The 27,788-nt window shown below is 37.9% G+C and overlaps 3 protein-coding genes across 3 annotated transcripts; 2 read left to right on the top strand and 1 right to left on the bottom strand.

The window, feature by feature from the left end:
* The first annotated feature begins 4,950 nt into the window (after nt 1-4,950).
* Nucleotides 4,951-5,376, top strand: LOC110943679 (uncharacterized mitochondrial protein AtMg01250-like). Its single transcript, XM_022185413.1, has one exon. The coding sequence runs from the start codon at nt 4,951-4,953 to the stop codon at nt 5,374-5,376; it is 426 nt and encodes a 141-aa protein (XP_022041105.1).
* Nucleotides 5,377-17,210: 11,834 nt separating this feature from the next.
* On the top strand, nt 17,211-20,810 carry LOC110941405 (stromal 70 kDa heat shock-related protein, chloroplastic). The gene is made up of 8 exons (XM_022183039.2): nt 17,211-17,906; nt 17,995-18,247; nt 18,327-18,406; nt 18,536-18,678; nt 18,785-18,883; nt 18,975-19,164; nt 19,264-19,662; nt 20,267-20,810. The coding sequence occupies exons 1-8, from the start codon at nt 17,391-17,393 to the stop codon at nt 20,663-20,665; spliced, it is 2,079 nt and encodes a 692-aa protein (XP_022038731.1). The 5' UTR covers nt 17,211-17,390; the 3' UTR covers nt 20,666-20,810.
* A 17-nt stretch (nt 20,811-20,827) lies between these two features.
* Nucleotides 20,828-24,260, bottom strand: LOC110941406 (GDSL esterase/lipase At1g71691). The gene is made up of 5 exons (XM_022183040.2): nt 23,890-24,260; nt 23,195-23,322; nt 22,222-22,461; nt 21,882-22,131; nt 20,828-21,184 (listed from the first exon to the last, which is right to left on the bottom strand). The coding sequence occupies exons 1-5, from the start codon at nt 24,182-24,184 to the stop codon at nt 20,964-20,966; spliced, it is 1,134 nt and encodes a 377-aa protein (XP_022038732.1). The 5' UTR covers nt 24,185-24,260; the 3' UTR covers nt 20,828-20,963.
* Between the last annotated feature and the right edge of the window lie 3,528 nt (nt 24,261-27,788).

Below are 27,788 nucleotides of genomic sequence, written 5' to 3'. Positions count from 1 at the left end.
TGGAGATCCTATGGTGCGGTGTGGTAGAGTGAAAGCGATTGGGGTTTTTAGTGGAAAGCTGGTAAAGTTTCAAATTGATGGGAGTGATTTGTGTTTCATGAATTTGGTAATTGGATTTGAAATATGGTATTTTGGGTTAAAGTATTAAAATTTGGCTTAGATATTTTGACTTGTTTAATGAGCTTTTTAGTTAGTAGTGGTCTTAAGGATAATTGTTGCAAAACAAGTGTCGGTAGATGAAGATTTCAATAGTAATCATTGTGTTAAAAAAACATGCATGAGCATAGGAGCTGGAGTTAAAAAGACGAGGAAATATTAAATATATGAGACAAGTTTGCATCCAGTTTTTCACGTAGATTAGTAAACAAATGTAATTCTCTTTTTTTTCTTGTGGGGTTGTTTTCGGATTTTCTAGCTTTTTTTTTTTTTTTTTTTTTTTTTTTTTTTTTTTAAGGGTTACCCTGGTGAATCTATTATAAACAACCGCAAATAAGTATAAGTAGTGAGGATGAGTTCCACACTACTTCATATACAGGACATGTCCCATATATGTAAGCCATCAAACACAAAAGTACCTATTACATCACATCAACCTAGCCTACTATACATCACATCAATCTATTTTCCAGCATCTTGCTGGGCCTTTATATTTATATATAAAGTGTTTGGCCGTTCAAAAATAAGATTAGTAAACAAATAAGTATCACCGTTTGTTAATTATAGACGAACTTTTGGTGTAACACTCAAAACAAAATTTAAAACATTCTTAAAAATAGGGTCAGAGACGTCTCTAAGAATTTACGTACCCTATTCGAGATTGAAAAAATGTGTCATTCCATAATGTTTTATTATTATTTAAAAAAACCAAATTAGTATTGGGCTCAACAAATCTAATGCCAAGTGAGCTAAATTCAAAGCCATAAAAATGATTTGTAAATGAGTTTATATTGGAATTGGTATGCGTTTACTATTTAATAAAATAACATATATACGTCGGATTTTTTTTAAATCGTGTGTCCCTCGAAATCACGAGTCTTGTGCAGAGGTCCTCCCTACACACCATCAAAACCGCCGCTGAATAGGGTATTATTTTACAAGTTTGTGAGTTTGGTGGGATATTACTTTGTATCGGTATCAAACTCATCATATTACTTCATTTTAAAAGTTGTCAATTCATCATTTCAAACACATCATTGTAAGTATTAATATCATACTTAAGAAGACCTCAAAGACATTAACTGATAACTATATTAACAATAATAAGTAATTATATATGATTATTTGTATTTAAGATAATAAGAAACTTTTTTGTACTAAATTTTCAACAGTATCAATATGGTAACTTTGATACACCTCATGGTTTTTTTAATAGATTCGAATATATAAAACACATTAGGGTTTTATGCTAAAAGTTGTTATATGTTTTAAAGACGTTACAATTTGCTTCCTAGAGCATTCACATCCATTCCATCATATTTTCATCCTAAATTACATCAAAAAACAATATATTTTCTCTATTCTTTTCAATTAAATAATATTTTTTATACGTTTATCATTACCTTTTGATTTAATTTTTTATAATCATAGTAATACACTGATTTTTTATTAATTATTTATGACCTTGCTTTCGAGTAAAAATTTATTTTAAGCCTGGTCCACTTGAATCAACGATAATTAATTGTATGTTTAAATAATTTTACCATTGATAAATATTTCTAGAGATGGACCATATTTAATAAGACATTAAAGGAGTTGATATAACAAGTCAAAAAAAGACACTTGCAATGGAACACATTGTACACCATGTGCTTCAAAATTAAGTGCACTTTTGAATGGGGCAATGAGATTATTTCATCATGTCTTCTTGTGGACAAATTATTGATGCATATCTGGCTTTTTATTCCTTTATATAAATTACAAATCACATAAAATAATAAAACTTTTTACTCATTAAAATAATTATACTCCCATAGTCCCATGTAGTCAAATTAAATATTGGAAAAGTATTAATGTAGGCCAGATGCTGGTTACCATGGAATACCGATAAAAAAAATAATTAAATATTGACATCTGGTTACAAAAAAATTGGATTTATTTATTTAGTAAAAACAAAATGCATGTGTGTATGTGTACATTTTAAAAGAAAAATTATTTTTAATAGATTTTAAAAATGCATTTAATTTCTGTAATTTGATTTTACTAGTTATTCTGAGACTTTTAATAAAAAATATAGGATTGTATGAATGTTTGTATATATTGTTCCAACTTTGACATATTAACACCGCGTAATTCACTCGTTTTCTCTTCTACAATACATTTGATAAACACGCCGTACAAATGTTTATGCCATTCTCATGTCTGTATACATAAAATTGATTATGTATTAGTCGTGTCTTTAGAAAATATCAATTATTAAAGCTGAAGTTTATAAATTCCTTGACAACTTAACCTTTATATTAGAAAGTATAATTTCAACTAGTGCTGGTGTATGAGCCCATGATTTGCCCCACTGGGTGAATCATTCCCAATTTTGCAAGCCTTTCATAAGACCACATCTCAGGCCTCAGGGTTTGGGAATTCGGCCAGCCTCTGGCCCAACTTACAGTTCGGCCCAATTTTGGTTTATGTGTTGTCCATATATGAACGAAATTGAGAGATTATTTTTGGGTTAATGGTTTGAGAAAACAATGTCCTCAAATCTCTTGAGAGGGGTGGATTATATATCTTATTTTTTTCTTGCAGGCACATACTATATATATCTTTTTTTGAATAGAAATTACAAACTCATTGGTTAACTGTGTTCATTTAAGTTTAAAGATTCTTGTTGTTATGAAAAAAGGGAATAGAAAAAAAAATCCACAATTATCTTGTGGTTATGAAAAAAAATTATGATAAATGATATCATTAATACTTCTCAAGATTACAATCTTGGGCGTATAAAACCTTATGTTTAACGATCTTGTTTGTCGATCCTTCATAGAATCACTGCAAACACAAGATCGTAATCTAATCATGATATCCTATATCCATTATTATCCTACTTTGATCTGAATTGAATTGACAAGTTAATATACTATAAATAAGTCAACCTAAATAAAATTATAAAAAAATATATCAACTGTTAAACCAACTAGCAAAACTATAATATTAAATACATAAAATCATTCAACTAAATTTGATGCCTAAAAGGTTCTCGTTGAAGGTAAATTACTTTGGCTAGAGAGCCGGGTTAAACATATTACCAACTTAAATTCAATTTTTTGTGTTTGCAAGAGACGAAACTGAACGATTTGGATGGGTTTGATCTTTCCACTTTATGGGGGAGTAAGGAATTTGGGTCGGATTCGGTGGGATCCGTCGGTCAGTCAGGTGGGTTATTGTGCATGTGGGACACAGGTGTTTTTGAGTACATCAGTTCTGTAAAAAAAGGAATTTTATTATTATTAAAGGTAGTTTGATAGGGTATAATCAATCGATTTGTGTGGTGAATGTGTATGCCCCTCAGAGTATAAGGGCAAAACAGGAGTTATGGGATGACATCTATTCTGAGATGGTGTTAGAGACTGGTTTTTGTTTATTTGCCGGTGACTTTAACGCAGTTAGGTTTCGAGAAGAAAGAAGGAATAGTGAATTTAAACCGGTGTGTGCGAGAAATTTTAATGGGTTTATTCACAACTTGGGTCTTATGGAATACAATATGGTGGGTAATCAATTCACGTGTGTCAGGGACGGCGGAAGAAAACTTAGCAAAATTGACAGAGTGCTGGTGTCTCCTAATCTGTTTAATAAATGGCCGGAGGCGTCTTTGAGAGTGCTGCATAATCTCCATTCGGATCATAGACTGTTACTTCTTTCTTTAAAAACATTGAATTTTGGACATAAGCCTTTTAGGCTCTTTAATTCGTGGCCGGCTAAAGATGGTTTCGATGAGGTTGTGAGGATGGCTGCGGCCTCTTTCAGCTTTGATGGGGCGCCGGATCTGTTTCTTTCTAAGAAATTAGCGTTTATTCGATCGAAAATTAAGGTTTGGAGGGATGAAATGATGAAGAAAGAAGGAGAGGAGGAAAGAAAAGTTATGGATGAGCTGGAAAAACTAGAAGAAGTTATGGAAAGTAGGAGTTTGTCGGAAGAAGAGGAATGGATATACGAGGAAAGTAACAAAGTCCTTAAGGAGATGAGCTTAAGGAAAGTGGAAGATTTAAGGCGAAGGTCAAGAATTAAATGGGCTATCGATGGGGATGAAAACTCAAAGTTTTTCCATGGAGTTATCAACAAAAGAAAAGCCTTGAATTCTATTCCTGGGTTAAACATTAACGGTAACTGGGTGACGAAGCCGACGAAGATTAAGAAGGAGGTTATGTCTTTTTTTAAGAATAAATTCGTTGAGTCTCATAAGAGTAGGCCTTCTATTGAGTGTAGAGGTATGAACTCCTTGTCCATTTCGGATCAGGAGTTTCTTGTGGAGAGATTCACTGACAAGAAAATTAAGGAAGCAGTTTTCGATTGTGGAGACGATCGAGCTCCGGGCCTGGATGGTTTTACCATGAAATTTATTGAAGTTTTGGGACATTTTTGAGTTGGATTTCAAGAATCTGATGGATTTTTTTCACAAAGACGGTAGAATTAATGTCGGTAGTGGATCCTCTTTCATTACGCTTATTCCGAAAATAAAGATCAGTGGAGCTCAATAACTATAGGCCAATTAATCTGGTTGGAATCATTAGTAAAGTCATTTCCAAGATTCTAGCTAATCGATTAAAGAGGGTGATTTCGAATGTAATTTCGGATTCTCAATCGGCGTTTCTAAAGGATAAATTTATTCTCGATGGGCCACTTATCGTGAATAAATTAATCACTTGGTGCAAGAGGAGTAAGAGGAAGGTGTTTTTCCTTAAGATTGACTTCGAAAAAGCATACGATAATGTCAATTGGTTGTTCGTTATGGATATAATGTCACAGATGGGATTCCCAGAGCTTTGGTGCAGTTGGATGTGGGGGATTCTTAATTCTGCGAGATCCTCGGTTCTGGTTAACGGATCCCCTACTTTCGAGTTCAAGTGTGAGAAGGGGATGCGACAAGGTGACCCGATTTCCCCGTTCATCTTCCTGATTGTTATGGAAGCGCTTTCGTTTTTGCTTGACAAGGCAAAGGAAGAAGGTATTTTAAAAGGTATTTCTACTCCGAACGATGGTCCGTCTATCTCTCATCTTTTATTTGCGAACGATGCCATTATTTTGGGGGATTGGTCTTCGGAAAATGTTTTGAATGTCGTTAGAATTTTACGGGTTTTTCACATGTTTTCGGGGTTGAAAATAAATTTGTCTAAATCTAATCTCTACGGCTTGGGGGTGGAAGAAGGGGAGGTTGAGGAGTAGGCTTCGAGGGTTGGGTGCAAAGGGGATATTCTTCCATTTCGGTACTTGGGAATAATGGTCGGTTCTAGTATGAGTAATGTTAATAACTGGAAACCGGTGTATGACGTTTTTGAAGCTAGATTATCAAGGTGGAAGGCAGACTCTCTTTCAATCGGGGGAAGGTTAGTTCTTATTAAGTCCGTCCTTGAAAGTCTTCCTTCTTATTATTTCTCGCTATATAAAGCGCCTTGCAAGGTGATCAACGATCTAGAATGTTTGATAAGAAGATTTCTTTGGGGGAGTTCAAGTGAAAGGCATAAAGTCCATTGGGTGGCTTGGGATCGTGTCGCGACTCCAAAAGATTGTGGTGGTCTTGGATTATGCAAACTTAAAGACATAAACTTGGCTCTTCTCTCTAAATGGTGTTGCCGGTATAAGATGGATGATAAAAGTATGTGGAGAAGAGTTGTTGCTGCGATACATTGTGGGGCTCGGAGTTGGGATTTTCTTCCAGCTAAAAGGAATTGGGGAGGTACATGGACTAAAATCGTTAGATGGATCGCTAGAACGAAGGTGGGAGATTCTCCACTGAGAAGTTTCTTTAAAGGGGTACCGGGTAAGGGAGATTCTATAGCTTTTTGGCTCGACCCGTGGGCATCGAACGAGCCGTTGAAAGATCTTTTTCCGAGTTTATTTCAGATTGATACTAACAGAAAATGTAGTATTAGCGATCGAATTGCTAACGGTTAGGTGCATGATCGATTTCTTTGGAACTGGAAGAGGCCTCTTGGCCAAGGGACTGAGTTGGACGACCTCAACCATTTGTGCAGCTTACTGGATCCATTTGTAGTGTCGGATAGACCGGATAAGTGGGTTTGGCAAGGGGAAGGAGTGGAGGAGTTTAGTGTTGGTGCAGTTAAACGAACCATTCTGAATGGTCGGGTGTCGACAGGCAACTCGGGTTTCAAGTGGTGTAAGTGGGTTCCTATAAAGTGCAATATTTTTGCGTGGTGGGCGAACCTCGACTGGATTCCTACGGTTGAAGCCTTGCATAAAAGAAACATTAACATTCAAGACTCAAGCTGTGGTTTTTGTAACGAAGGTGAAGACACGGTGAATCACCTTTTTACGGGATGTTTTGTGGCTAGTGTTGTGTGGAATTACATTAGCAACTGGTGCCGGGTTCCGCAAATATTTGCTTTCTCCTTTCAAGACTTGCTGGAAACGCATGTGTCGTGTGGGCTCCAGGATCCGGAGAAAACGATATTTCAAGGGGTTATCATTATTGCTTGTTGGAGTCTTTGGAAGGGAAGGAACGAATCGAGGTTCAAGAATAGTAGATGTAGAATTGAGAAGGTTATTAGTGAGGTGAAATCGTTGGGGTTTCTTTGGGTTAAAAATAGATCGAAATATAAGAACCTTTCGTGGGAAAACTGGTGTAAATTTGTAATTATGTAAGTGTTGCGTTTTTTATGCCTCCCGGTTTTCAGGGTGGTGGTGGTTAATGAAGTTTACCTTTCAAAAAAAAAAAGAGAAGCCTTATCAAAAAGGGAATGTAGACATGCTTTTTCTGGTTCAAACTACACTCAGTGGATTGATAAAAGCCGTTGAGCACTGATGTATTGCAAAATACATACTTTTATCGTGTATAGTTTGTATATTTTATCGTTAATTTTAGTTTAGTTTAGGTTAGAATTGCGTGCTATTGATCTTTATTTCGTTTTCCAGGTCGTGATACACAAAAATGCTGGAATTGGAGCAAAACCGAGCTGGAATGTCGAATGTCAAGTCCTGGAATCAATACACAAGGTGTTAGAATAATTTTCAAGGATTTTGGAGAGTTGAACTAGCTTTTGGAAGCAACATTCTGTGAAAAAGTCCCACTCGCGTAGCGCTAGGGTGACACCCTTACCAGTCGCGCTACGCTACTGCCACAGTTGATTTTTCGTTGACCTGGGATGCGCTGGTGTAGCGCGAGCAATGAACCTTTACCAGTCGCGCTACGCGACTGGTGTAACTGACGAACCTGATTTGCTGGGTTACTAGGGTTTAATATAAAAGCTTAATTTATCATCATTAAACAACAACACACGAACCAAGAACCCTAGGGCGAATTCCATAGCAGATTTTGAAGGTTTTCGAGGCGTTCGAGCTTGCAAGAATCATAGGATCGAAGCACGGAACGTAGGAAAGAAGATAACTCGGGTCTTATCTCCCGTTTTTCACTATTTTCACGTTTTGTCACTTTAATCATGAATTCTTGTTTTGAAACTGATTTGTTTTCGTTAGACATGATGTTTCTTGGCTAGATCTTCGTAACTACATAGACTAGATGATGGTTTAATTATGGTTTGGATCTTTTAAAGGTTTTTATTTGTTAGACTATGGATTGATTTCTGAAAGTAACGTGTTTTAGATATTCTGATTTGGTGCTTATGCATACTTGACAATTGTTTTATAACTGCTTGTTACTTCATATAATCCTTGGTGACGGTCTTTATCACGTAATAGGGTTATATTAGGGTTCTTGATTTAGGTGAGTGTCTATATCACGTTATAGATCATTAATCCTTTAAGGTGAAAACGCGTAAGTAACCTTAGAAGTAATATTTGGTAATTTAATAAAATCAAGTGTTCTGCTTAACTTGTCGCTGAGAGGCTCGAGTTAGTTATTAGGTCGCAGTGTAATATATATCTAAGATAGGTTTTGAGAGAAGTCGATCTTATTTCCCTAATTGCATTTGTGTCTAATAAACCAAGTCAGAACCTAGAATTGCCTTAGATTATCGCGCTGAGAGGTAGATAGTCATATTAGGGCACTTTTAGAATCGTTAGAGGACTGAGAGGAAATCTAACAGTCGGTAATCATAACAGCCTTGTAGGGTTTCCTAGGTTTCTTCCTGAGAAGGGTCGGGAAGTCTTAGCATTGAAATACCTTAAGGTTTAGTACTTGACGATCCCGGCTCCATACAACAAATAAACCGTTAGAAGTCCATTCATTGTCAAACCGGATTCATGTCTAGGTACTCTTTAATCTCATCTGAGTCAAAACCTTAGTTCTTCGTGCGTGCTTTAGTTAATTCTAATTTAATCACAATTTTAGGATTTTAGCAAACCCCCCCCCCCCCCAAACACAATATTTGTTAGTCGTGTCAGTATTTAGTCTAAATTGAGTAGTTAACGTAATTCGTAGAGTCCTTGTGGGTTCGACATCCGGACTTACTTTTCTGTGCTAGAGTCGACCGGTACACTTGCCGGTGAGTAGTTTAGTCTGGTTTAGGAGTCTAGATTTTTATTACTTGAGTCGTAATTTAGGGTAATTTTAGTTTAATTAGTTGAACTACTTTTTCCACATCAAGTTTTTGGCGCCGTTGCCGGGGATTCTTGGCAATTGCGTTAACTGCTTTGTTTGGATTTCAACTGATATCGTTACGTGTTTTTTGTGTGTTTGTGAGTCGTAGGAGTCCAAGTACTTTTAGTGTCTTTTTCGTATTTCTTTGAGTCTTTTATTGGAGTCGTTTTACTTGTTTGTTCTTGGTTTTGCAGTTCATGCCCCACACGCGGTCGCAGGGACCAGTGAAGCCACCAATTGACAAGTCTTCCGTCTCCACACCAATCCCTCAGGTTCGAAAACCCCCAACTTCATCTTCAGCCCTTTCTGACTCTACACTTCCATCTAAACCACCGAACTTCGACTTTACCCCTAAGTCATCACCCCACAATTCCCCACCACCCTCCCGTCACCCTAGTCCACCACCAGTTCACCAAATGGCCGAAAACCAAACTGTCCACCAGCGTTCCACCGCGGGTTTTACCGCAAACTCACCCATCACCCTCCCTGAAATCACCAATGATAAGTCTTGGCAAATTCCTTCATACATCATGACTGCCATTAACAACTCTTGTCAGTTTCACGGTCGTGATGATGAAGACGCGCCAGCACATATCAACCGTCTCACCCGTCTGTGTAGCACCTTCGGTATCGAAGGTGTGAATCTTGATGCCCGCTATCTCCAAGTCTTCCCCTTTTCGCTTGCTGGCCGCGCAGCCACCTGGCTTGATTCGCAGCCGGCAGGTACTTACACCACTTGGGCTGGACTTAGAGATGCCTTCCTTGCTAAGTATTTCCCACCTGCGAAGGCTTCCCGCCTTCGAGATCAGATCCATTCCTTCAGAATGGAGCCTGACGAACCTTATCACTTAGCATGGGAGAGGTTTCAAACATTGCTCTCGCGTTGTTCCCAACATGGGCTGTCGGATTGGGCCTTAGTAGAAAAATTTTATAATGGTCTTACCCCTGAGTGCAAGGCCCGATTCGACACATCCGCAGGAGGCCACATAATGGGAAAGAAAACTGTGGCTGACTGCAACGACCTCTTTGAGAGCTTCGCTCATGCTGATATAGATCATAGCGCTACCGGCAGGAATTCCAATCCTGTGATTACCTCCTCATCCTCTCGAGGAGTGAATCAAGTCGTTTCAGACTCAAAGGTAATATCTCAGCTTGACTATATCACCAAAGAGTTGCTAGAAATTAAGAAGAAGGTAGACAGATGCGAGGTTTGTAGAGGGGGACATGACACCATAGATTGCCCAACCATCACACTAGAGCAGGTCGAGTATTTAGCAGGTCAAAATAGGGGTCCAACTAACCCGTTCAACAATAGTAACTCTAATTGGCGTGCTAATAATTATCGCTCCTCAGGTAACCCCCCTGGTTTTCCGTCAGGTCAATACCAAAGTAGGGGGCCAGGTTTTTATTCTAGTGGGGGGTCGGGTCAAACAGGTCAATTTGCTAGTTCAGGTTCAGGGGGGCAGTTTAGAGGTGAGGGGTCAAACCAAGAGGCTCAACCTAGGAATGAGGGGTCAAATGGTAGTTTGTCTAGGATAGAGGACCTTCTTTCCCAATTATTGGTTAGAGATCAGGCTACCCAACGTACCTTAGAGGACCATGCTACGCTCTTAAAGAATAATCATTCGAATTTCTTAGACCTTCAAAGGCAAGTTGGGGATATTGCACGCCAGTTGCAAGAACGACCTCCTGGCCAATTTTCGGGCAACACAAAGCCAAACCCATCTGGTAGTGTGAAGGCAATTTCGACCCGTAGTGGTAGGACTCTAGGAGAGGTAGTGAGACCCGAGAGTGTCGAGGAAGAAGATGAGGACCCCGTAGATGAGGAGATTGAAATGGAGACGCCCGGTAAAGTGCAACCTAGGTTAATCCCAGCAAGTACCGCACACACCGGGGGTCCTTCGAGTGAGAAGAGTGTAGGAAAGAAACCCGTTCAAGTCGTTCCATCACCCACTGTTAATATTTCCCGTGCTCCGTTTCCTTCCCGCCTTAAAAATCAAACTTATTCCAAAGAGTACGGGAAATTTTTAGAGATCTTTAAGCAGCTTAGGATCAACCTTCCTTTTATAGAAGCTCTTCAATCAATGCCGAAATATGCAAAATTCTTAAAGGACCTTCTAAAACGCAAGGATAGGTTAGGAGAGGTTTCTAACATCCCCCTTAGTGGAGGATGTTCCGCCGTAGTGTTGAACAAGGTTCCGGAAAAATTGACGGATCCGGGCCTTTTTACTATCCCGTGTTTGTTTGGGAGTGATACCGAGTGTAGGGCCCTAGCCGACCTAGGAGCGAGTATAAACCTAATGCCATATTCTTTGTATGAGAGGTTAGGTCTAGGAGAGTTGTCACCTACACGCATGTCTTTGTCGCTAGCCGATAGGTCCGTTAAGTATCCACGAGGCATTGTTGAAAACCTTCTAGTCAAAGTGGATAAATTTGTCTTCCCCGTAGACTTTGTCGTTCTTGATATGGAAGCCGACGAAAAGGTTCCCATCATTTTAGGGCGCCCATTCTTGAACACGGCTAAAGCATTGATAGATGTCTTCTTAGGCACAATTACACTTAGAGCGGGTGAGGAGTCGGTAGTCTTTGACGTGAATACTACGAGAGGGTCGAGTGAGAGAGTTGAGGCGATAGCATCGGTAGAGGATAGTGAGAAGCAGGAGAGAGGTGAGAATAAGGTGGTAAGTGAGCCGAGCTTAGAAAAGGTGTTAAAACCCAAGTGTGGGGATCCACCTGATAGGAGAATCGAAGAGTTGGAAGAGAGAATGAGTACGTTAGAATTTAAGATAGAGAAACTGAGCAAGGCTCAGTGTGGGGATAGGTATAGAGATGATATGTTTAGATTCACACCGTTTGGTGACGAGTTGAAGGAAGTTGAGAGATCTAGGAGAGATACGGGTGTTATGGGAGATGGTAGTGCTACGGCCCGTACGAGTTGGTTTGGAGGTGAGCTCCACTTAAATGATCCTCCGTAATTTTGTGAACAGTTGTGATTATTTGTAGAGTTTGTTTATTGAGTCTTTTATTTTGTACCATGAGTCTAAATTAGTGGTTCTTGAGTCGTTTTTTTTTAGAGTCGGTATTGCTTTGGTTTGTGCTTGTTGTTGGTTATGCAGATTAGAATATGTACCACCCGTACGCAATCTTCATCCGGGTGAGTTTGGAGCTGCTATTCGAATATAAGGCATTTATCAAGCGTACCAGTGTCAGAGTCAAAGCCGATCGCGACCAAAATGCTATACGATCGTGCAGGATGGGACGAGAGATTTGGAGCATACGCGTTGTTATTAATCAGCTAAGTCGTTTCCCGTGTATTTTTGTATTTATTTATTTTTATTATTTTTTTTTTTCTTCGTCTTTCGTTTTTAGTAGTTGTTAGGTAGTGTCGAGTCGTGTTTGTGTTCTTGCATTAGGGACAATGCAATCTCTAAGTGTGGGGATGGGAATACATGTAAATAATCGAGTCTTAATTATAAAAAAAAAAATTGAAAAAAAAAATTGAAAAAGAGAAAAAAAAAAAAAAAAATTCGAAAAATCAGAAAATGTCTTTCGAAATAAAAAGAAGTTTGCAAAATAAAACGGAAAATGATAGAAAAAAATAAATGATTGCTCGGGTTTGAATAATAATAATATGAGATCATATTAAATCAAGCTTGCGTCTAGTTAGGGATATGTGGATAGGCCCGGGTTTTGTTTCTAAATCCTTTTGAGTTAATATACCTTAATTGTCGGTCTGCTAGTGGGTTCTCGCCTGGGAAATATGGGAAACTAAAACTGGCAAAAATAGTATAAGGGGTGCCGTTATAAGCTAAGATGGTTAGAGTTTTTTTGTCATATCTCGCTGAAAAAATAAATAAATAAAAGTGAGCTAGAAACTAAATGAAAGTAACGCAGGCCTATGTAATCTGTGGTTGGGGATAGCGACTCTACAGCCGGAATGCCTCTGGGATGTGTGAAATCGACTTGCCGAATAAAAGTACCGAAACCTATGTAATCTGTGATTGGGGATAGTGACTCTACAGTCGGAATACCGCTGGGTTAGGGAAAGCATCGTCTAGACTCATGATTTGAAAAAAAAGAAAGAAAGAAAAAGCAAGCTAGAAAAGAAGAAAAGAAAAAAAAAAAGAAAAAGAAAAAAAAGAGAAAAATTAGATTTGATGTCAAACTCTCTTTATCTTGGTATAAAACGGTTAGGAATTGGTCAAATGATCGTTCTTTTAGCCCTATAAGCTTGAGTTGGGAGTAGGTGGACTGTTGATTCTAGTGTGAGACCCTAGGTGGATTGACCGCACTTGAACTAAATCTACATGATAAGGGTTTAGGATTAGATTCGGGTTTAAAGTGGACCAATATATCCGCAATCGCTGCTAACGCAAGTCTTGGTTTTAATTAAAGTATACCTATGATTTTCGGCCCGAGTGTTTGTTTGTTTATGATTCCGTTGCATAATTCTTTTTCGGGGACGAAAAAAGAGTAAGTGTGGGGATATTTGATGTATTGCAAAATACATACTTTTATCGTGTATAGTTTGTATATTTTATCGTTAATTTTAGTTTAGTTTAGGTTAGAATTGCGTGCTATTGATCTTTATTTCGTTTTCCAGGTCGTGATACACAAAAATGCTGGAATTGGAGCAAAACCGAGCTGGAATGTCGAATGTCAAGTCCTGGAATCAATACACAAGGTGTTAGAATAATTTTCAAGGATTTTGGAGAGTTGAACTAGCTTTTGGAAGCAACATTCTGTGAAAAAGTCCCACTCGCGTAGCGCTAGGGTGACACCCTTACCAGTCGCGCTACGCTACTGCCACAGTTGATTTTTCGTTGACCTGGGATGCGCTGGTGTAGCGCGAGCAATGAACCTTTACCAGTCGCGCTACGCGACTGGTGTAACTGACGAACCTGATTTGCTGGGTTACTAGGGTTTAATATAAAAGCTTAATTTATCATCATTAAACAACAACACACGAACCAAGAACCCTAGGGCGAATTCCATAGCAGATTTTGAAGGTTTTCGAGGCGTTCGAGCTTGCAAGAATCATAGGATCGAAGCACGGAACGTAGGAAAGAAGATAACTCGGGTCTTATCTCCCGTTTTTCACTATTTTCACGTTTTGTCACTTTAATCATGAATTCTTGTTTTGAAACTGATTTGTTTTCGTTAGACATGATGTTTCTTGGCTAGATCTTCGTAACTACCTAGACTAGATGATGGTTTAATTATGGTTTGGATCTTTTAAAGGTTTTTATTTGTTAGACTATGGATTGATTTCTGAAAGTAACGTGTTTTAGATATTCTGATTTGGTGCTTATGCATACTTGACAATTGTTTTATAACTGCTTGTTACTTCATATAATCCTTGGTGACGGTCTTTATCACGTAATAGGGTTATATTAGGGTTCTTGATTTAGGTGAGTGTCTATATCACGTTATAGATCATTAATCCTTTAAGGTGAAAACGCGTAAGTAACCTTAGAAGTAATATTTGGTAATTTAATAAAATCAAGTGTTCTGCTTAACTTGTCGCTGAGAGGCTCGAGTTAGTTATTAGGTCGCAGTGTAATATATATCTAAGATAGGTTTTGAGAGAAGTCGATCTTATTTCCCTAATTGCATTTGTGTCTAATAAACCAAGTCAGAACCTAGAATTGCCTTAGATTATCGCGCTGAGAGGTAGATAGTCATATTAGGGCACTTTTAGAATCGTTAGAGGACTGAGAGGAAATCTAACAGTCGGTAATCATAACAGCCTTGTAGGGTTTCCTAGGTTTCTTCCTGAGAAGGGTCGGGAAGTCTTAGCATTGAAATACCTTAAGGTTTAGTACTTGACGATCCCGGCTCCATACAACAAATAAACCGTTAGAAGTCCATTCATTGTCAAACCGGATTCATGTCTAGGTAGTCTTTAATCTCATCTGAGTCAAAACCTTAGTTCTTCGTGCGTGCTTTAGTTAATTCTAATTTAATCACAATTTTAGGATTTTAGCAAACCCCCCCCCCCAAACACAATATTTGTTAGTCGTGTCAGTATTTAGTCTAAATTGAGTAGTTAACGTAATTCGTAGAGTCCTTGTGGGTTCGACATCCGGACTTACTTTTCTGTGCTAGAGTCGACCGGTACACTTGCCGGTGAGTAGTTTAGTCTGGTTTAGGAGTCTAGATTTTTATTACTTGAGTCGTAATTTAGGGTAATTTTAGTTTAATTAGTTGAACTACTTTTTCCACATCAAGCACTTGCTAGTTTCATGCCCCTATGTGCTTTCAATTTGGAACAAAATCAGAACTTGCACTGTGTTCCCAAGTTTCATTAAATAAGAGAAAAGAAAAGATTTGGAAAGAAATAATTTTTAGTTGTGTTCTTCAGTTTCACTAAAGGAAAGAAAAGAAGAGAAACTGAGAGATCTTTTGCCTAAAATTAATATTTCCAATTTGGAAAGAAACGGAGGGAAAGAAAAGAAAAGGAGATAATCCTCTCTTTTCTCTCCTTAACTTAACTCGGGAACACAGTGTTGGTGCAAACTGCCGATCATTGAATGTAGGAAGTTAGGAATAAAAAAAAAAACTGTCAGCAATAATCACAATCTCAAGAATAAGGTTGCACAGGCAATAAAAAAAATTTCAATACAACTTCCACCGCTAAAGTTTAATATCTTACAAATAAGTGTCGATATCATCTTGTTATCTTTTTCAGTTGTTATGCTTTCGTATGAGTATCATACAAGTATTGTAACAAATTGAATCAATACTATGACAAACAAAATCGATACCGCATAAAAACCCGCCGCAAAATACGATAAACCCACCCGTTTAAGGGGGTGTTTGGGATTACTTATTTAACTCAAAAAAGATTTTTGTTTTGGCAAAAAGACTTATCGACTTATGACTTATCCAAAAGGAGTTTTAAAAAAAATGTTTGTATTAACTTATGTAATGCGAAAAGTCAATAAGTTGTTTTATAAAAGGTGTTTGGCTTAGCTTATTCATATAAAATGACACATTCTTTCATAAGTTAATAAGTTGTTTTTTAAAAAGTATTTGGGTTAGGTTAGGACATTTTTGTAATTGTTCATTCAAAAGTTAAAATGAGTTTTGAAAATCCAGAATTTCTTAACTTTTCATTATTTGCATACCCATTTGCCTATTAGTATACTAAAAAGGTGTTTTTTGTCCTATATGCACACCCTGCAGTGTCGAACGCTTTAGCCACAGCTCGACACTGCAGGGTGTACATATAAGACAAAAAACACCTTTTTAGGTTAACTATCTACCCATGTTTAAGCCTTTCGAAAATGATGTTTTTCCCTTACAAATATTTCTCCTTATTGACTTTTTGAGGAAGTCAATAGGTTGTTTAAAAAAGCAATCCAGACCTCTCAGGACGCCCCATAAAATTATTTCATATATAAATAACTAACTTTTTTATGCATTGGCATTTGTAACTTGTGCTTGGGGGATTTTTCAAAAAAAAACATGATTTTTTAGTTTTAACCCAAAAGGTTTTTACCTTTTACAATTTTAACCCTACAAAATTTGTTTTTTTTAACTTTAACTCAAAACTTTTCATTATTTGCAACTTAATTTCACAACTTTTGTTAATTATACTTTTCGTCTTTGGTTTAACGTTTTTATGTTTCGTTACGTATAGTTCTAAATTTTTCGAGTTAATACGATGCAACGTACGAGTGTGGTTCAACTTTTTTATGTTTTGTTTCAAATTTTGCAAGTTAATAGGGCGCAACGTGCATGTGTGGTTCAACGTTTTTATCTCTATTTTTTCATGTTTGACAGGTTCGTCGCAACACACAGATCCTAGGTCGAGTCAGTGTTGGTGGTCGATCACGGTTGTGTGACATTAGTACCATTTGACACTGTTTTACGCCCCGCCGCAACGCGGGGTGTGCTTTGAGGGTTCTCCAAAGAAAAAATGGTTATGCATATGGTTGTTGTAACCTTGTCTTTAGGGGTTTTCCAAAAAAAATTGATTTTTTTATTTTTCACCCAAAAGTATTTCATAAATTACTTTTAAATCAAAACTATTTGTTTTTTTTTTCTTACTTTTAACCCAAAACTTTTTATCTTTTGCAATCTAACCTCACAACTTTTTTTACTTTCAACTTTGATCCTTTATAGTTTTCATTTTCCGCAAATTTTCCGCTTTATGTTTGGTTCTAAATTTTGTGACTTAACACATCGCAATGTGTGTCTTTGGTTTAACGTTTTTTCGTTTCGTTCTAAATTTTGCGAGTTAACACGACGCAACGTGCGTGTATGGGTGAACGTTTTTTACATCGTCTATTTTTTTCCGTTTGACAGGTTTAACATAACGTACGGGTCCTAAGTCGACTTAGTTATAACTAAAGAATCCCCGCCGCAAATGCAGCGGGTCTCAATTCTAGTTAACATTAACAACTATTTAAGAAAAGAAAACCCACAAAATTTAGTATTTGTCCAATCTCAGTATGCCCCAGTCAACAAACCCTAGAATCCTCCATGCATCATCGACCAACCTATGTCCAAATCACAACCTTTCTCTAGAACCCTCCACTCTCTTCCCAAAATCCCCTGTTCCTTCTCAATTCTTCCATATTTCCCCCACACTCCATAAAACGACTTCCACCTCACTCACACACTCATCTTCAATTCTTAACTCAACATTCGCAACACCAAAACTCACACAAATCAAATGTCTGCAACAACCACCTTTTCCCCATCATGCTCCTTCAAACCCCACATCACCAACACCTTCAACCCATCCTTAAAAACACCATTTTTCGGCAAACCCACATTAAACTTTCGAAGATCATGTGGTTTGAGACCTCAACGACGTCGTATTTTGCGAGTTGTGAACGAGAAAGTGGTGGGAATTGATCTGGGTACGACGAATTCAGCAGTAGCGGCAATGGAGGGAGGACAACCGACCATAATTACGAACGCCGAGGGGCAGAGGACGACGCCGTCCGTGGTGGCGTACAGTAAAAACGGTGATCGGTTGGTGGGTCAGATTGCGAAACGGCAGGCGGTTGTGAATCCAGAGAACACGTTTTTCTCAGTGAAGAGGTTTATTGGGAGGAAGATGATGGAGGTTGATGAAGAGTCCAAACAGGTTTCATATAAAGTAGTGAGAGATGATAAGGGGAATGTTAAGTTGGACTGCCCTGCTATTGGGAAACAGTTTGCTCCAGAAGAAATCTCTGCACAGGTACTGCTTCGGGTTTCGTTTATCCGGTTATTTGGTTTATTCGGGTCGGGTGGTTATTAATAATTATTCTCAACTGTAATGCGATTAGGTTCTGCGAAAGCTTGTGGATGATGCGTCAAAGTTTTTAAGTGATAAGGTTACTAAAGCAGTAGTAACAGTCCCTGCATATTTCAATGATTCCCAAAGAACTGCAACGAAAGACGCTGGACGCATCGCGGGTATCGAAGTTCTTCGCATAATCAACGAGCCAACTGCGGCTTCGTTAGCTTATGGTTTTGAAAAGAAAAACAATGAGACAATTCTAGTGTTTGATCTTGGTGGTGGTACATTTGATGTATCAGGTATAGTTCATTAGTTCATACCAGTTACCCCAAATATGTTGCAGATGGATTTTAACGAATTAGATCGATGTTTTATCAGTTCTTGAGGTTGGGGATGGAGTTTTCGAGGTACTGTCGACTTCCGGAGACACCCATTTAGGAGGAGATGACTTTGACAAGGTTAAAGAACCCTGATTAACCTTAATCAGAACATTATTGTTAATGTTTTATGCTGACATTGAGCTTTATTGTTAAAAACTTAAAATGTTTTTTTTTTTTTTTTTTTTTTTTTTTTTGAAATTTAAACAGAGAATTGTTGATTGGCTTGCTGAAAGTTTCAAGAGGGATGAGGGTATTGATCTTCTTAAAGATAAACAAGCGCTTCAACGTCTTACGGAGACTGCTGAGAAAGCGAAAATGGAGCTTTCCACTTTGACCCAAACGAATATTAGGTATATCCGATGATCCGTTTCTGTTTTAATGAAGCAGAATCAGTTTCCATTAATCAAGATTCTTACTTTCTTTGTTGTTTGTTAAATACTGTTTTTGTTCTTGCAGTTTGCCTTTTATTACAGCAACATCGGATGGCCCCAAGCATATCGACACTACACTAACCAGGGCCAAATTCGAGGAATTGTGCTCAGATTTACTCGACAGGTACTTTGATCATCAAGATTTCGAGTAATGGTGGTTAAATTGTTTAGTTGATGATTCAAATTTTGAACTTTGGATATCTGATTTGGTGTAGGCTTAAAACGCCAGTTGAAACGGCTTTAAAGGATGCAAATCTTTCGCTTAAAGATATTGATGAAGTGGTTCTTGTTGGTGGGTCGACACGTATACCAGCGGTTCAAGAACTTGTTGTAAAGATGACTGGAAAAGAACCAAATGTGACGGTTAATCCGGATGAAGTTGTTGCTCTTGGAGCTTCGGTCCAGGTTTGTCATAAACGTTAACAGTATTATATTTATCCTGAATCCCTTTAATGATCTAGGGTTTGGATAACGGTGGAACGAAACATGTTCTTAATTTTGCAGGCCGGTGTGTTGTCCGGAGATGTGAGCAACATAGTATTATTGGACGTGACGCCATTGTCACTTGGGTTAGAAACATTGGGAGGCGTGATGACGAAGATCATTCCAAGGAACACGACATTGCCAACCTCAAAGTCGGAAGTTTTTTCGACAGCAGCCGATGGTCAAACAAGTGTGGAAATCAATGTTCTTCAAGGCGAACGAGAATTTGTTCGCGACAATAAATCTCTAGGAAGCTTTAGACTTGATGGTATACCGCCAGCGCCACGTGGGGTACCTCAAATCGAAGTCAAGTTTGATATCGATGCCAATGGAATTCTTTCCGTCACGGCTGTAGATAAAGGAACCGGAAAGAAACAAGACATTACAATCACCGGTGCTAGCACTTTGCCTTCCGATGAGGTATTGATCATGTTCACCACTAAAATCACATTTAATCTTTTAAGGGGTGGCCCCTCTAGTAGATATATTAGGTTCGAATGCAGCTTTCACTCGTTTTCTACCTTTTTAACACCCTTGAAGGCCACCTGTCCAGTGCAAGCTGCAATATTACGTGATCCTAGGGTTGCAAACGAACCAAACGTTCAACGAACAGTTTGTGAATTGTTCGGCGGGAAGTTCGTTTGTGTACGTTCGTTTATTAAACAAACAAACACGAACAAGGAATTTCGTTCGTTTAGTTAAATAAACAAACATGAACAGAGGCCACGCTCGTTCATTTACGTTCATGAACGTTTGGTAGCGTATTCATTTATGTTTGTTTGTTTTCTATAGTTCAATAGTGTTTATAAAATACTTCAAAATTCCGACAAATAAAATCTCGTTGGGTAAGTGTTCATGAACACATATATTTCAGCCCTACCTGATCCCACTGTTTAGCAGGGTATTGGTGGGGTCTCGTAAGTTTGTTGGTAACGGGTTCTCACGGATACCCAAAAGAAATGACGATAGTTCGTTATTATTTTGATTTTGAGGTACCGATGAGTGTTTTGGATTGTGGCTGTAGGTGGAGAGAATGGTGGCGGAAGCCGAGAAGTACGCAAAGGAGGATAAAGAGAAAAGAGAAGCCATCGATACAAAGAACCAGGCGGAATCAGCTGTATACCAATGCGAAAAGCAGCTTAAAGAAGTGGGAGAAAAGGTACCAAGTGAAGTGAAAGAGAAGGTGGAGGGGAAGTTGAAAGAGCTTAAAGATGCTATATCTGGTGGGTCCACTCAGACCATAAAGGATGCCATGGCTGCATTGAACCAAGAAATGATGCAGTTGGGTCAGTCTATTTATAGCCAAGCTGGTGGTGCAGCGGCGGCAGCAGCTGGTGGTGATGAGAGCGCTGGTAAGGCTTCTGGTGCTACCGATGATGGAGATGGTGAAGTCATTGATGCAGATTTCAGTGACAGTAAGTAAATGGGGTATATGGTAGTGTTTGGCTAGTTGATTCTGTTTATGTAGGTGTGTTAATCTGTAAATAATTACATATGTACGCGTTAATTAAATGTGTTAATCACTGTTTGGTGATACTCATTTGTATAGCAGTGTTATTGTTTAACGATTATGGGGGCGCTAGGAGACTGTAAAATGTTAACAACTTGAACTAAAAACGAAGAAATACAAACGCGTCTGATGATATCCTAAAGATCATATCCATGGGACAAAAACAACAAAGAAACAGAGATTTCTTCATAGCAGGGTGAAGTGTTGAACATCAAAGGTTTGCTAGTTGTTGAATGTTGATGGGATAAACAACATCAGGAGTACCACTGAAAGCCTTCTTTGCCATCAACACATTCACTGCTTCTGTTGGATGGAATGCATCCCAAAATACATACTCGTTCCTGTTCGGACATGGCGTTTGGAATGGTAAACATGTTATCTGCCCTCTATTTCTCCCTATTCCGCAACACCCCCTATTCACCACACTAAAACCTGCACATACCATCAAAACAACTTCATGGTTTAGTTAGAGAAAAGCAAAACATAACCAGCAAGATCCCACTTATAGCATGGTCTAGGGAGTGTTCTCTATCGAATTTTATTTTTAAATTTGGGGTACCGAAAAATTGCATGCATCACAAGGGGGGCAACCTCTTGACTAGGTTTCATAGGGGGTTGTCGCCATTGGCAATGGTGACCTCTTGAGAATCACCATTGCCAATGGTGATTTCTCTCTTCTTTTCGGTCCCATGTGAACCACTGAGAAAAGCTACCCATCTGTAGGGGTGATTCTTTCCATGGGCCTGATCTCCTCTCTGTTTTTTCGCTTCGTAGTGTAACTTCTATAAAAAATTTGATATTTCATATAGCGTAAAATATTGAACTTTGACAGTCCGCCCCCTGATTTTACGGAAAACTACGTTCAAGATCCGCCAATGCCCATGTGAACCACCAAGAGGTCGCCATTGGTAATGGCGACGACCCCCTGTGAAACCATGTTAAGATTCCCCTTGTGATGCATGCAATAGTTGGGTATCTCATATAAAAAATTCACCCTGTATCCTGAGATAGAGAGGTTGCACCACTGAGACATCAACTCAACCATATACAAATAACATAATATCTATATAAGAAAAACAAAAACGAAAAGCAAATCCCTATGTATACTAATGTGATTGTATAGCAGTACCATAAGACCCCGCGTTTGCGAGGATATCTTGAAACATGTTATGAGCATCGACAAAAACGAATTTAGAATCCGGAAGACTGGTGCTTAGGCTATTGATCATGGTCTTCATGTTGGCATTGAAAGGTAGAACAAGCTGGTTCACATCATCCGAACAACTTCCTGTTGTGCTTTGTGCTAAGATGCTTGGGATACAACCCATCAGCCCGATCCCAGCTAGAACAAACTTCCGGGCTCCAAGATTGTAAAGTTTCTATTCAATAAAGCAACACAAGTCATAAGTTTCATAATACTAAATTACCAACACCAAAAACACATAAAGTCTGTATTGTTTACAGCTTACTGTTAGCTGAGTAGTGTATTCTTGGGACAACAGATCAGCGTATTGGTTACCATCATACTGGTTGCGAGTCGGGTAATTGGGCATGAGGTAGTTGTTTAGGTAGTCATTGCTTCCCATTCCCACAAAGAAAATGCACCTGGAGAGTGCTTGAGCAAGATCAGCTGCACCCAATGCGTCACTTATTTGATCCAAACTGTTTTTGAAGTTATTTATCTGTTGATTGAATGGAATTCGACCCACCTACACAAGATCACTACACAGATTAATGCCATATATACAACTTTTAGAGCAACGGTAAGGTTGTTGCCATGTGACCCAGAGATCACGGGTTCGAGTTATGAAAACAAAATCTTGCGTAAATGCAAGGTAAGGATGTGTAGGCCCAAGATGGCCCGACAACCCCGACCCATACATGCACCGAGTTTGCCTTTTTAACATTGGTTATGATCAGCACCTACTTTGTAAATCCTTTAAAAATATAGCACATAACCCTATTGGCGAGGGATCTACACGCAGAACATTAATAATTTAAGAACATGCAGAACAAAATGAATAATTTGTTTTTCAATCTTAAAATAAAAGAAAATGCAATAATTGCAATTTCGTCTCTTTTGAAATTTATAAAGTAATATGAACAAATTTTGTTTATGTATATAACCTATACATGTGTAAATGTGTGTTATATTACCTATATATAAGCTACAAATACATAAGTAAAAGATTAGAAATTTGAAAAATATTAAAAAATAGTTTGATAGGGTTTTTTAATGTATATAATACACATTTGTATGTAAAAAACACAAAATTTAGAAAATATGATACACCGATAAAAAAAATTAAACGATTTAGATTTGTTCTTTTGTTATGATAACAATTTATTGTTCTGTAATGAACTCACACACTTTATTGTTATATAGAGTTTGTGTGAGTTCATTACAGAACAATAAATTTCCGTCAAGATTTTACAGCTTACAAAATTTCCGCCAGTATTATCAAGAATTCCAGCAGCAGCAGAAGCAAAATTAACACCATGCAGCATTTGATCTGCCGAAGTTGATGCTTGTGAATAGGCTGGTATTAGAGGCAATCCCAGTAATTCCGCTGCATTCAAATTCAAACATCTTTTAGATCTCTACTTGAAGAAACACACATTCATATATATATATATAGGGTAAAGTTCTTGTACAAATAATCTTAACATACTAAACATACAAATTGAAGGAAAACTCAAAAAGACAAGGTGGCATTTTTGTAATTATCAATAACTATCAAAGTTACTCTACAAATATACCTAAAAAAACCTAACCACTCCCCCCACCCCCAAAAAAAACCTAAACCCCCCACCCCCCAAAAACCTAAAAATGCCACATTGTCTTTTTGAGTTTTGCCTATATATATAGGGGGGTGGGGGGTAGGGTTTTTTTAGGTTTTTGGGGGGTGGGGGGTTTAGTTTTTTTTTTGGGGTGGGGGGAGTGGTTAGGTTTTTTTAGAGGTATTTGTAGAGTAACTTTGATAGTTATTGATAATTACAAAAATGCCACCTTGTCTTTTTGAGTTTTCCTTCGATTTGTATGTTTAGTATGTTAAGATTATTTGTACAAGAACTTTACACTATATATATATATATATGGAAAGAGAAAGAGAAAGAGAAAGAGGAAAGATATATACCAATTTCATCAACCATAGTGTAACCATTAGAGAATCTACCAGTAGGACCTCCATTAAAGTCAATACCATAAGGAAAATAATTTGCTTTAGCCAAAGAAGCCAAGTCATTGTTGTTTCCATTGTCAATAAGCGAGTCTCCAAACACAAACATAGCCGGCACCGTCTCCTTCGTCGCTGCGGCCGCTGGCCCAGCCGCATCATCATAATCTTGTGCATGAACAACAACACTAAACAAGAGTGCATACACTGATAAACAAGTAAACATGATCATCATCATGTTCATGGATATCTTCATATTAAAATTTGTTAGATTTGTGTGTGACTTGTGAGAAAGAGGAAGTGAAGTTGGGATTCACAATGTATGTTAAGTTGACAAGAGTGGTAAATAAATTGAGGGTACTGAGCGGTGGTTGGAGGGTAGTAAATGTGTTCACCGGTAAATATGAATGGCGGTAATAAGTATGGCAAGTACCTTTACTCATCTATCTACCCCCACCATTCTTGATTTCTACATCATCAACATCATGTTCCGGTTAGTACAAAGTGTCCCTTTCGACCCCATGTTAATTACCGACAAGTTGTTGGTTTTTGGAATGTGAATTGGAACCTATTAAAAACATAGATTGTATGCTAAAACATATTGGTGAAATAAGTAGGTACAAGTCTAATGAATATACACACACATCTTGAATGAAATAAGATGCTCTTGTGAGTAATTAGGAAAGTATGTTTTGATACGGGTGTTAATTATGTCGGGTTAATGAGTTTTAGGTTGGGGGTGGAATTGTTTAATGTGAACACGACCCATATTTATAGTTGTGTAATAATACCTAACTATAATTTGTACACTAAAAAATGTGTAAGCATGACATGACTCGTATAAATCATTTATCTAAATTAAACGTGTCAAATGAGTTGATAGGTTAGTGGATGGTGATCAATTCGGACACGTGTCAAATGAGTTAATTGAAAATGGTTAAAACGGGTTGACATGTTTGACCAACCACGTTAATGGGTCATCTTGTTTAACATGTTAACTAAGTCAACCGAATCACAATCAATTTATTAAACATGTTTGTGTTGTGTACAAAATGGTGAACCCAACCATTTAATGAATATGCGTTTTGACATGTTTGGTTTTTAATAAAGTTATATTTCATAGACAACTTTTTTTTTTTTGAACGGATACTTTCTTTAAAGAGTGACATCTGGCAAAACGCTAGAGCCTTCAAACAACAACCAAAGACTAATAACAAAACAAAATTACACCAATTCTTCCATGAAATCGAATTGAACGATGATCTATTTTTTATCCAAAGGAACCTCACCGACTTGATATCTTCTATTATCTTATTGTTAGAGACCCTTCTTCTCGCAAACACCATCTCATTTCTCGCTTTCCAAATACACCAAACTGTACTTTTTTCTTTCTTTTTATCCTACTTCGCGAACTGATGCATCTTGATGAGGTCTCTAATCGAGAAGACATGAATTTCCGGAATGCCGCACCACCTACTAACAAAATGCCAAATAACAGAAGCCACTCTACAAGCCGTGAAGAGATGAGAAGCCGTATTTCAAAGACAACTCTATATGATTCTCTTTTAGACCATGTGTAGTGGTAATGTGAAGTGGGCGTGTTCTTGCCTCTTCACGCCCCAAAACACCATGTACACCGCCCCCATGGGCGTGATTTGTCCAAAAATTCGAATGGCGTGTTTGTAGAAATGCCCGGATGATTTTGGTTTGTCCAATAGAATTGTTTGCTTTTGTTTTATTTTCCAAAAAAAAATATTAATAATTAGGTAATCATTGCAAGGGCATTACGTGACATTATACCACTACACCCTTTTTACTTCACATTCCATAACGTCTCCAATGCCATGTGTCGATTTATGCTCAAGGAAAGAGCATTATGATAATGTTCCACTACACATGATTTTAGTTTTTTTTTTACCCATGGCTTTATAGCCTAGTGGTATCTTGGGGGTGAGATAAGACTTTGGACCAATAGGTCCTGGGTTCGATTCTCACAAGGGGGTTTTTCCCATATTTATTGGGTTTCCTCCTGAATTGGTGTATAGGCATTATGCTTAGTGGAGATGGATATGATCGGGTGGTTCCGCTGGTGGCACGATGATACTCCAATGGTCCGCCAGTGATCCAAATTTGCCATTAAAAAAAAACATGATTTTAGTTTTTTTTTCTTTAGTCTTTTTCGTTTTAACTCGTATCTCTTCTTTCATTTTTTTGTTTGAACTTTTTTATTTATTTATTTAATTTAAAGATTACGCACTAATGTGTTAACTTATTTATTTTACATATTTACTTATTAATTAATGTTCAAATAAACTGATAACGGTTTTTGCTGTAGTTTTATTTCTATCCTTTGGTGGTAGACGCATTGTTAATTTGTTAAAACATATATAAGGGCATGTGTAGTCATAAAGCCTTTTTAGGGGCGTTATGTGACATGTGGCATGTTACGTCATCCCGGGGCTTTATGGGGCGTTATGAATTTTGAGGCCGTAGTCATAAAGCCCCTGTGTAATCATTACTCATTTTTTAATTTTTATTTTTTTAATTCATTTTGTAAGTTTTTTAAAAATAAAATTCATTTCATTAAATAAAAAAAGTACAATAAAATAAAAAAAACATGAAACTAGAAAAAAAACATTAAACTAGCATAAAAAAAATTACACAATCAAAGATTATATTTTTTTTCAATCCGCTCCTTTTGTGCCAACGCCATTTTCAAAGCTTTTCCCGTTAAGTGGTCATGCGGTTTGGAGTAGAAGTCAAAGTCGTGAGCCCATTGTCGATCACGCATAATCTCCGTAACTTTTTCGTTCTCCTCCAAACGTTTGTTACCGAGTTCGTGTATGTCTTGAAGCCGCTTGTTTATCTCCGAAAATGCGTGACTCATATCCGTTCCCATAGACATCGACGACGACTCGGGTTTTTTCGCCCGGCTTTTTCTTCCGGGCGGTCTTGGTAGCTCCTCCACCGGCTCGTCATCCGGAATATCCTCGTTCAAGCCGATGTTTCGAGCGTCGGAGTAGGATTGCCACTTTGGTTTGGGTCCGCACTAGATCGGGGAGGAATGAAGCCCCGGTTGAATGGATTCATTGTATAAAATATTTAAGAATTGTATAAAATATTGAGAGAGATGAGAATGTTTGAATGTGTATGGTAAAAAAATAATGAGATGAGAATGATTTTAAAGGAAAGTTTAAAAAGAAATTGAATTTTTTTTTTTATTGAATTCGACCGTTTGTAACGGTCAAAAAATTTAAAACAATTGTTCATCACGCCGCTATAATGTTCGCGCTGGCCAAAATTTTTCAAACATGGCGCCGGGGGGGGGGGGGGGGGGCGGTGTTCGCGGCGCCATAATGGCGCTATGGCCCTTTCTCGCGCCCCATTACACATTGCCTAAGTGGAAAGTTGGGTGACACAATAACTTAAAGACTAAGAATATTTAGGTGGTTTAGTGATTTACCATTGTGCTTCGTAAAAAAAATGTCTCTTTTTTTAAAGTAAACTTCATTAAAAAAACACCCCTGACTCAAACGGGCAAAAGGCCAAATAACACACACCCCCCCGACCTAAACGGGCAAAGGGTAAAAATTACATCATATACAGAGGGTATTTACACCAATTACCCCAACTAATATAATTACAGGACGTTCTATTTTTAAACCAAGCGTAACCTCTAGATTTAATCTCCCCAACAATCTCCCGAGGACTTCGCCTAATTTGATTGAAAACCAACTCGTTCCTTCCGTTCCATATGCACCAGCACGAAATTATCACCAAGCCTTGAATGATTTTTTTTTTCTTTATTTCCAACTTGATAATAATTGTGGATATCCAAAATGTCTTTGAAATCGAAAATA

Source organism: Helianthus annuus, chromosome 5, assembly GCF_002127325.2.
Source record: "Helianthus annuus cultivar XRQ/B chromosome 5, HanXRQr2.0-SUNRISE, whole genome shotgun sequence".
NCBI lineage: Eukaryota > Viridiplantae > Streptophyta > Magnoliopsida > Asterales > Asteraceae > Helianthus > Helianthus annuus.
The sequence above is the reverse complement of the archived record's forward strand: the minus strand, read 5'-3'. Positions and strand labels throughout refer to the sequence as shown.

What these genes read in the sequence shown, in the direction of transcription:
- LOC110943679 (XM_022185413.1), top strand. Translation starts at nt 4,951, where the DNA reads ATGTCACAGATGGGATTCCCAGAGCTTTGGTGCAGTTGGATGTGGGGG.
- LOC110941406 (XM_022183040.2), bottom strand. Translation starts at nt 24,184, where the DNA reads ATGAAGATATCCATGAACATGATGATGATCATGTTTACTTGTTTATCA. An exon ending in CACTATGGTTGATGAAATTG is followed by an intron (nt 23,323 to 23,889) that starts GTATATATCTTT and finishes ATTTGAATGCAG; the next exon opens with CGGAATTACTGGGATTGCCT. An exon ending in ATAATACTGGCGGAAATTTT is followed by an intron (nt 22,462 to 23,194) that starts GTAAGCTGTAAA and finishes GATCTTGTGTAG; the next exon opens with GTGGGTCGAATTCCATTCAA.
- LOC110941405 (XM_022183039.2), top strand. Translation starts at nt 17,391, where the DNA reads ATGTCTGCAACAACCACCTTTTCCCCATCATGCTCCTTCAAACCCCAC. An exon ending in TTGACCCAAACGAATATTAG is followed by an intron (nt 18,679 to 18,784) that starts GTATATCCGATG and finishes TTGTTCTTGCAG; the next exon opens with TTTGCCTTTTATTACAGCAA. An exon ending in GCACTTTGCCTTCCGATGAG is followed by an intron (nt 19,663 to 20,266) that starts GTATTGATCATG and finishes TTGTGGCTGTAG; the next exon opens with GTGGAGAGAATGGTGGCGGA.